We start from the raw sequence: 10,851 nt of genomic DNA on the forward strand, positions 1-10,851 counted from the left end.
TTTTACTCGACAGCTAGCGGGTTAGTTTTAGCGGTTTTACTCGACAGCTAGCGGGTTAGTTTTAGCGGTTTTACTCGACAGCTAGCGGGTTAGTTTTAGCGGTTTTACTCGACAGCTAGCGGGTTAGTTTTAGCTGTTTTACTCGACAGCTAGCGGGTTAGTTTTAGCGGTTTTACTCGACAGCTAGCGGGTTAGTTTTAGCGGTTTTACTCGACAGCTAGCGGGTTAGTTTTAGCGGTTTTACTCGACAGCTAGCGGGTTAGTTTTAGCTGTTTTACTCGACAGCTAGCGGGTTAGTTTTAGCGGTTTTACTCGACAGCTAGCGGGTTAGTTTTAGCTGTTTTACTCGACAGCTAGCGGGTTAGTTTTAGCTGTTTTACTCGACAGCTAGCGGGTTAGTTTTAGCGGTTTTACTCGACAGCTAGCGGGTTAGTTTTAGCTGTTTTACTCGACAGCTAGCGGGTTAGTTTTAGCTGTTTTACTCGACAGCTAGCGGGTTAGTTTTAGCGGTTTTACTGGACAGCTAGCAGGTAACACTATCACCAGAGTCTTGCTTGTCTTGATATTTTTCAACAAATCTCAAGTTATGTCCCTTGAATTTAGGAGATAAGAAAATTTGTTGGGACCGACCTGTAGTGGACAGAATGCTTATTTAAAAAAAAAATTAAATCATGTCTATCCTTGTTTGATAGTGTTAAGTAAAAGAGGAAGCTAAAACTTTACATTACTACATTGTGGTTCTGCATGGTGCTGATACTCATGCTTAGAAGTTTGTGATAGTAACATTATCATACCTGTGTTTTTTTACCTATGAAGCAATGTGGCCTTTACTTGTAGTGTGAATGTTCATCATGAGAGAAGTTGAGAAATGTATTAATATAAACAATCCTGTCACACTGAATGTCACAGCATGGTTTATTTAGGAGATATTTTTTTATTGTAATAAATATTTATATAATAAATCATGTTTTGGAGTTATGTATTCACAATGTTCTAAGCACATGCTTGGAGTTTTTTAGACGGACAACACAATAATTGTGAAAACATTTGTGGATTAGCCTGTCGGTCACTTTATATTGTAAACTAGTCATGACAGTGAATAGACTGGACTATATGAAATAATCTGACCTGTAACAAACCTGTAATAGCATTAACTTGATATATATGGGCTGGATCTATCCAGTTTGGTAGAGCCAGAGGTGCTTACATTGTAGGATCAAATTTCAGTGGACCAATTCTCTAGGTGTGTATTAACATTAACATGATACATATGGGCTTGATCTACAGTATCTTGTTTGGTAGAGCCAGAGGTGCTTACATCGTAGGATCAAATTTCAGTGGACCAATTATCTGGGGGTTTCTCTCCCAACCAGTGCCTCGTGACTAGTATATCAAAGGCTGTGGTATGTGCTGTCCTGTCAGAAAGTGAATATAAAAGATCCCTTGCTGCTAATACAAAAAATATAGCAAGTTTTTTCTGAGACTATTTGTCAAAATTACCATGTTTGACATCAAATAGCTGATGAATAAAAAATCCATGTGCTCTAGTGTTGTCATCAAGACACAACTGTTAAACATACATACCATCCTATGCTGTATGGCAGTTAAATGTACTAGACAAAATTAATTACGGTCCCACATACTTTTTCCAGATTACATTAACTTGCATGTCGGTGATCGTGTCCAAACCTTCTTACTGTTGAATTCATATTTTCCTTGAATTTCCACAATGACCATTGTGTTTGATGATTTCTAACTTCAATTTATTTTGTTGAGTATCCTTATACCAGTATTGTGCTTTACCAAAGGATGAGACAATTCAAATGGATTGTTGAGTGGATATGCAACACATGACCAATACACAATGTTGTAAAATATTTATTTTGGTCCAAATGTAAATAGCTGAAACCATCTCAACAGTGTATGTACATAATAAGGTGTGAGAGACCTTTACACCAAATGTAAAATTATTTTGATACTGTAAATCACATTAGCTTAATTTCTGATACATTTTTGCATTTATAGTGAATAAATTACATTCTGAAATATTTCAACTTGATATTTTTTTTTATTCCAGTAAGAAATTGAACACAGATTCAAAAGTGGTTGAAATTCAGTGAGATATTCAGAAATCCACTGGCCTCATGTTGATGATAATATACAAACTGTACAACCCTGTCATACATTTTCATTCATCCTCATCTGATGGGGATAATATCTTAAATTTTGTTGCAGAAATTGCTTCTATGACCTTTCTTTTGTCATCAGGAAACATGAAAGTGCATGTTCAATAAACTGTAGGATGTTGGTGTTGACCAGTTCTAGCTGCACGTCTTCTTGCTAACTGTATGAATGTCCTGAGTTTCTATCAGCAGTGGGTGTACATCGGTTTCACTTTGCTGTGATGAACTGATGCTTCAACTCGGAGATACCGACAGACTGTCCAGCCTTTTCATCATAATCATACCATTCCTAAAACAAACGCAACAACCTTTTAAACACAAGCATGGTATAGCAAGTACATGCGTGCCTCTGTCAACAGAAACTGGCCAACTACCTTAGATGTTTTTGTCCAATTACCTTTTCATTTTTATTTTTGTTTACAGTAAACTTCAAGGACCATTTATTATATTTTGCTTGTGACAAAGATACTTATACTTATAGATAGTTTAGCTGAAAACTAAAGATCACACTACCATTTACCCACTTACAGAAAGTGTATCAAAATGAGCCAGAACAAGATGACGAATCTTGTATGACAAGATATTAATGGGCAAAATTACAGCATTTCAAATGTACAATTGCTTTACTTTTCATCAGACATTGTATTTTCAAAATTTCATAGCTCATATTTTCTGATAAACTCATTTTGTGGCCAGAAAAAGTGTCTATGACTGGTACCTAACAAAGAATAGACCTAATCATATCAAACTTGTATTGTTATCCTGACCAAAGATTGGATATAATTTACACATCAAGCTATGTTTTAAGTATGTCAAATAAGGAAGGCTCAAGCTCAATATAAATCACTTGTGGGTTTTCTTTATCCTGTTCCCCTGAAAAACAAACCTTTTCCTTTAAATCAATATCAGCAAACACAGTTTCAGTGTTCTCTCCAACAGCAGTCCAACCAACCTACAAGATCGAAAATGGTGGTAGTCTCTAATATACATGTATGTACACTTGATAGATGATATATCAAAAGCATATTTTATTGCATATGTATATATACAAAAGGATTGAGCACAAGTTAAGAGGCCCTATCCTAATTACAAATATTAAATTGTACAACAATGGCAACTGTAATTTTCAATAAATCAATCAATCAATCAATCAATAGAAGTAAAGTTTTGTGAAAAACTATTGAATAAACTGAAAGAACAGAAAAGGAAAAGAAATAGAATTAATAAATTGTTTAACAGTATTCATTATTTACATTTTATCTTCATAACCTCTCAAAGAAAACAATAGACACAGGTTATCTCCCCTAATACAAGTTTCTATGATCGGTTAGTTTGCCCAATGTTATGTCAAAACCATTTAATCTGCACACAAGTTTCAAAATGTCTGAAGTTGTAACGTGAAGCATGCAGATAAATATATTCTATCTTCAATTAGTTCCAAATGATGGCCAAACATATTCTTAATGCTAGCATTTGAAATTACTGCATAGTAAAGTTGTTTCATTTCAAATGGTTTGTCAAGAACCTCTAGAAAAATGTCATAATGTATAAGCAGCATATTTTGTCTGTTTCAATGAATTCATTGCATTCACTGCCACATTTCAGTTATTAATATACAGCCCTTTGACAATAGATACATGTAATGCCCATTTAAGATTAATGAAGGATACTACTGTGACTTTGGGTCTAGTGGGTTTTTATCTATTAGGACTGTCATCACCTTGTCTGGTAGTGGTAGCAGATACTTTTTTTTGACATAAATGCCAGGGCATAGCATGGTTAAATTAACCCTCCATTAGTCTAGTATTTTCCCTTTTAATTCTTTTCACACAAATACAAAATAAACTTGACAATTTATGGATACCTTTGGTTGTTCTAAATCACGTTTCAACAATATATTTTTAATTATTTTGAAAACTTCTGGTAACCACTAGTTAAGCTAACAACCTGCCCCTGACAGTGAACATTTAGTCTTGCATTTTACGATAGTTTGAAGCTGATGGATTTGACTTGATCATTTTGCAATTTGGAGTTAAATAATAGGCAGATTAATGTTGTTGTATATTTTACATATACAGTGTACATGTACCAGTATGTCATGGATCAGTGATGAAGGTTTTAGTACGTACCCGTGGTGAGAAGTCTGTTGGTTCCACGCCACGACAGTCGAATGTGACCACCGACTTGAATGAGCCGGCATTGTCAGCATCGTAGTGAGACACAGTAGTTGGGATAATGTCTACAATAGGAAACATGTTATCTGTCAGTCAACACAAATGTTAAGTCATGGATTATACAAACAGGAATGACCACATTTTTGACAACTGAGTTTACAAAAATAAATATATATACGTGTATGTATATTGAAAAATAACATACATGTAATACAAGGGTAGGTAAGGGTAATGAATTTTAGTAAATAAAAACTAAATAGTAAGAGTATGTAAGAAAACCTTCTGCCTGATATATACTATAGAATGGGGTTCTCTTTTTTGGCAATTTCAAAAATATATAAAATATGATATTACAAAAATAGAACTTAATTGTAATTAACTTAGTGCCACCAACGTATTCTCTTGCAATATGAAACACTGTATCTGAACCTTTCAAGAAGTTAAAATCCTGGTAATTTTTTCCTGGTGCAATTTTCTACAAAAATATCCTACCCCTAATATATTATTTTTATTGAAAATGCTGTAAATCAGAAAATGTTAGCCAGCATAAAATTTTATCAAATTTAGTGAAGCTACATTGTATACAAGACATTTATATTTCATGACAAAAAGCTATCTGATGTTAAATTTAAAGACATACATGTAATACAAATGACTATTCGCAAAAATTACGAGCAACTGTTTTGCCAGTGATTAATTAAATACACAACAATGGTTACATGCCAAGGATGGCAAACAACAGTGATTAGTTAGCATACACATTATATTACTGCACCTTTCAACTAAAGCTGAAAAACATCAAAATTGGTCAAAAATATTATATAAACTGATCCGGCCTACAACTTAAGCTTACTAATTGTTTTAGTTTCTGATATGACAACTTCACTCAAGTTTTATGTCTCTAACATGTCACTTATTTGGATTTTGTTAAATTTTAAGAAAAATAATAATTCTTTTCATGGAAGTTAAGATGAGGAGAATAAAGTACAATAAAGCAAACAATCCTGCAAACTATGAAAATGTTCAAATCACCAATAGAATTTTCTCTTTTACACAGTTTGCACTTGAGCACAACACTGGCATGGCCCCTACCACCAGTTAAGGGTGAACTTTCCTGTAATAGGAACAAAACAAGTAATGAAACATCTAACACTTAAATATGTAAATTATGATTTGTGACAAGTTTGTTTTATCTAACAACACCACTAGAGCACACTGGCAACTTTGACATATAGTCTTAGAGAGGAAACCCACTTCATTTTACTGTTAGTAGCAAGGGATCTTTTATATGCACCATCCCATATGAACTGGCTGGAACAAGAAATAGCCCAATATGCCCACCGACGTGGATCGATCCGAGACTGACCACACATCAAGCGAGCACTCTACCAATGGACTACGTTCCGATTTGTAACAGAAAACTCTCATTAACCACCAGCAACTAACCCAGTTTGCTGGACAGACAGCCCAGATAGCTGAGGTGTGTGCTCAAGACAACGTGCTAAATCCTTAACTGGATATAAGCACAAAAATAACTATAAGCAAAGTAATGTCATAAGATCAATACTTCTGTTGAATTCTCAGTCCAACCAATGATTAACGATTAGTATATCAAAGGCTGTGATATGTGCTGTAAACCTAATGTTTGTGGAAAACAAATGCCATGCTGGTATTCAAGAGTAGCCGATCGATATTCTAAGAAACATTACAATCATCATGACTGAAAAAAATTAAAAAGGACATTTATCTTTCTGACCAGTTCTTCACAACTACTAGCTAGACCAAAGATATGTATGACTGGTATGTGTTGCCCTACCTGTGGGAAGGTTTGAACAAAACACCACCTGTTGCAAATCCAAAAGAATCTTGACAGTGGGCTTCTTATCTAGATTGCTTGTGACAATTATGGTTAGTTAAAACAGCCAATGGTTACTGATTAAAATTTTATGATGCCTCATTTTTCAACTGGAATCCATTAAATTAATCTAATTCAGTAATTGCCATAATCCTGCTGTAAATGAAGATCATGCTAATCCAATTACGTTTCCCTTAACACCAACCTTCAAAAACATGCATCTAGTCCTGTGTTCAAACATCTATTATAAAATACACGTATAAATGTCCAAGTCCAGATAATAATTAAATTGCGTGTATTTATTAGCATCAAATTCTGAAAGAAAGAAAGAAATGTTTTATTTAACGATGCACTCAACACATTTTATCCACGGTTATATGGCGTCAGACATATGGTTAAGGACCACACAAATATTGAGAGGAAACCCGCTGTCGCCACTTCATGGGCTACTCTTTCCGATTAACAGCAAGGGATCTTTTATTTGCGCTTCCTACAGGCAGGATAGCACAAACCATGGCCTTTATTGAACCAGTTATGGATTACTGGTCGGTGCAAGTGGTTTACACCTACCCATTGAGCCTTGCGGAGCACTAACTCAGAGTTTGGAGTCTGTATCTGGATTAAAAATCCCATGCCTCGACTGGGATCCGAACCCAGTACCTACCAGCCTGTTGACCGATGGCCTAATCATGACGCCACCGAGGCCAGTCACAAATTCTGAATACATTCGTCACAAGTTTATAGTACTTAACTATAAAAACAATTCCATGAAAAAAGGTAAGATTAATTTTGACAGCATGAATCCAACTGGATTCAAGCCAACATGGACCAAAAATGAGGCACTTTTATTTCCTTATACCTGTAAACTGAGAACTGGCAAAAAATAAGCTAAACGTACATGTATGTCAATGCTACTTACAGTTTCAGTACAGTACACAAAATCATGGGTCTCTTCACCACAGTTTAGACACTTGAGCTTAAAATAAATGCGATGAAATATTTAGTCTCCTTAACTCTTAAAGGGACATTCCTGAGTTTGCTGCATTGTAAGATGTTTCTGACTAATAAAAAATTTCTACGATAAAACTTACATATTAAATATATTTTCAGGTTCAGAATATCAGTGTCTGTATATTGAATGTGTTTCTTGTCGTCTTAATATTTGTAAGAAGCCCAGACTGGATTTTATCTTCAAATAATTTTGTACATATGAAAAAATTATATTTTAGGAAATAAAATGAAATTTAACCCAGTACAAATATTAGAATGATCAGAAACACGTTTAATATACAGCCACTAATATTTTATGCAGAAAAACATATTTGATATGTAATTGCAATCGTTAAAATATGTTTGTTAATTAATAACATCTTAAAAATTGCAGGAAAATCAGGAATGTCCCTTTAAGACATTATACAGTGAAACCTCTCAAAATTGGACCCTCTGTAAACCTGAATTCCCTCAAACCAGATACTTTTAATGGTCCCTTTTTAATAATCTGTACAGAACTTAACCTCTTTTAACCAGATACCTCTTATTACCGGACATTTTACTGGGTACCATAGGGTGTCCAGTTTAGAGGGGTTTCATTGTAGTAGTCGAAACGCTTACGAAAAATTAAAAATTACTTTCCCATGTTTCTCCGAAGCCAGGCATTGATTACCTACATGTAGAAGTACGTGTAATACATTTATAGGATATTAAATGAGCTTCCATTTCGTATCATGTTTATGTTCCGAGTGAAATAATTTTTTGTTGTCAATTAACTCGTAGAAATCGACTTAAAATGGAAGAAGATCAATGAATATCCGGTGTGTGTCACATGACCTCACACATGCCAGATTAACAAGAACAAATCATTTAATTATTATTATTATTAAATCCCCTATTGTTAGAATTTGTTTTCAATTATTATATTCGATCTGCAAAAGGTATGCTACATTTTTGTGCGGCTACTGTAGTAAATAGTATTCATAATCCATTCAAAACAATTGTAAATAATTTTGACTGTATAAATTGTGTTATAAATCAATTCATCTTTTTTTTTTTTTTTTTTTACAAACTATTCACTGGTATGAATGTAATGCCTATCAGTATTGACATCAAGTGTTAGAGATGGGTGTTGGTAAAACGAGGACCGAACCAGAACGCTTGACAAACTGAATTTTTCGTTTAAAAAAAATATTAAACAGTGTTCGTCAACTGTGCATAGTTAAGATACATATTTTTTCATGTAGTGGCCTTAAAAATGGGAAATGATGAATCACACGTGTGCAGTACGATACTTTTTGCAATCACATATCCCTGAATGCAGTTAGAAACGTTGCACTCTTTCCTGTTTACTGAAGAGTGCTTCACTTTTGTTTACTATAAATAATAATGGATTTGTTTTACGTCCACATTGATTTAAAATGTAGAATAGTATTTCTGTAAATGTCCTATTCGTGTTTTTGTTGTTAGGTGGAACGCAGTTTGGGACGTCAATGGTACCGGTATGGAAAACCATTCAAATCCTGTATAAATTATAATATTATGTTCTTCATTTTAATTTTTTAAATTATATAGCCAAATATATTTAATTATATTTTATGTTTAAAGAACAACAGACAATAGAATTAGTTTTGTAAAGCAAAATATTTTTCAAACTGAATATAAATTAAATAAAACCTCAATAAGGCCTCTCACTACCTCCTGAGTTATTTCCCTTGTCATTACCTTTAGATACCATCTAAAATCTTCTCCTTCGGGTTTCAGACATGTCAGATTTTCTAGCTGAGCCGATATTTGGAGTGAAATTTTCTGCAAATGCAAAAGAATTGATTGTCAACATAAAATCATTTAAAAACTAAAAGTAAACATAAGATTTTAAATGTAGATGAAACGTGTACCATGTTCTGTTCTTTGTTGTAAACCCCTTCTTTTTCTTGGAGACCCACCAAAACGTTGCACTGTCGTCAAATTCTAGCGTTTTACTGATTTTCGACCTCGACACAGCAACCATCATCCCGGTAAGACACCTAGATATAGCCACGTTTAATATATATTAGTGACTTGTTCTCTGTTTTTTTCTTACCCCCCCCCCCACCCACCCCCAATATGGGTACGAGACATGGGAGGGTAAGGGAGTTTAACTGCACCCCCTAAATACGATAACGTAGTGCCCAGTGCTGGAGCAAATCTCTGGCCCTAAGCAACTTCGTGCCTCACCATAAGCCTAAATGAATGAATGTTTTTAATGCACTTTATATATTTTCTCTGTCAAGCATGGATCGTGCAGGTAGAGGGATTACCTTGAGGTGCGCATTTCAATGGTATTTACGAAAATTGCCGAAAACTTTACATATAAAAACACCAACATTCCTTTATTTGATGTGACGTCGACAATGCTTTGACGTTGTTTAATTAATATGCTTATTGATGTCAAAGCAATACTACGTACATTCTTCTCAATATAGTTTAGCTTCATAAATGTGCGAACAGAATCGCTGTTTGACATTTATAAACATATGTATTTTAACTGTACGTAAATGTTTAATATGGATGTACTACTGTACCTAATGCAGGGCCGTAGCTAGCTTCTTTTTTCTTTTTTTTTTCTTTTTTTTTTCGGGGGGTAGTTAACTGAGTAGTTAATAGTCTAAAACTCCTTTTTTTAAACTTACTATAATGCTTTCCCATTTTTTTTCGGGGGCGGGGGGGGGGGGGGGGCAACTGTCCCCCTTGTCCCCATGCTAGCTACGGCCCGGTAATGCCGATATCTAACAACCTTGCTATTTTGTTTCAATATGTTATACAAATGTTGAGTTCATATCAATAGAGGTAAGCGTTTAATTGTTTATAAAAGAACACGCGTCAACACACTATCTATAGTTAACAATGAACAGCTAACAGTTAACAGCTAAAATGTGCGAAGGAGAAACAATCCACAAGTTCACAAGACTAGATTAAAATATATATATACTCTTTAAAAAAAGTAGGGGAACCTGAAATATTAATGTTAATATCAACTATTAGATCGAACATACGTTTTGACCACAGACATTCTAGTAAAGAACGTTCAGGTCTGTTTATCACATTCCATAGTTTGCACATGCATTATGCAGTTGCCCCATACACGTGCATGGGGTGTCATTCTCGATTTTGATAATTTCCAGGAAGGTCCATTAATCACTGTGGAGCATTATTTCTGTCAATCTTTTTCATTCTGTGTATCATACAGTTATTACTGTTTTGTTTTTAGTGATTTTTATTATTTGAATTTGTGATTTACTGATAAAAAACGTCAACTTTCAAATTTCACTTCTGACCCCAATCGTCCTTCAAGATCTTTGTGGTTATAAAACCTTCTGTAATACTGAACTACCGATTGTAATGTTTGCCCCATTAATTCACTATTATCATATAACCATTCCCCACAGCTAATATGCCTTACAATTTTGGAAATGGTAAATTTTTATTAGAGTTCCTCTACTTTTTTTTTGGTTCTTCAATAACGGTGCATTACACAAAAACAACATATCTTTCATTTTATACGTATAAGTTTTTTTTTTTTTTTTCCATCTCCTGTCTTTAATATTTAGATTCTTTACAACTGAATAAATAACAATGCTCATCTCTAATATTAGTATTAACAAAGTTT

General features: G+C 34.2%; 1 protein-coding gene across 2 annotated transcripts; it reads right to left on the reverse strand.

The window, feature by feature from the left end:
- Window positions 1-1,862: 1,862 nt before the first annotated feature.
- On the reverse strand, window positions 1,863-9,160 carry LOC121374202 (UPF0587 protein v1g245604-like). 2 transcript variants are annotated; one of them, XM_041501186.1, is made up of 7 exons: window positions 9,101-9,160; window positions 8,928-9,011; window positions 7,132-7,188; window positions 5,390-5,471; window positions 4,313-4,422; window positions 3,070-3,135; window positions 1,863-2,472 (listed from the first exon to the last, which is right to left on the reverse strand). In XM_041501186.1, exons 1-7 carry the CDS (start codon window positions 9,101-9,103, stop codon window positions 2,392-2,394), a joined length of 483 nt encoding a protein of 160 aa, XP_041357120.1. In that variant the 5' UTR covers window positions 9,104-9,160; the 3' UTR covers window positions 1,863-2,391. The 2 variants fall into 2 exon arrangements, with proteins under 2 accessions (XP_041357120.1, XP_041357121.1); XM_041501187.1 differs by lacking the exon at window positions 3,070-3,135.
- Between the last annotated feature and the right edge of the window lie 1,691 nt (window positions 9,161-10,851).

The sequence above is a fragment of the Gigantopelta aegis genome, chromosome 6 (genome assembly GCF_016097555.1).
Source record: "Gigantopelta aegis isolate Gae_Host chromosome 6, Gae_host_genome, whole genome shotgun sequence".
In the NCBI taxonomy this organism is placed as follows: domain Eukaryota; kingdom Metazoa; phylum Mollusca; class Gastropoda; order Neomphalida; family Peltospiridae; genus Gigantopelta; species Gigantopelta aegis.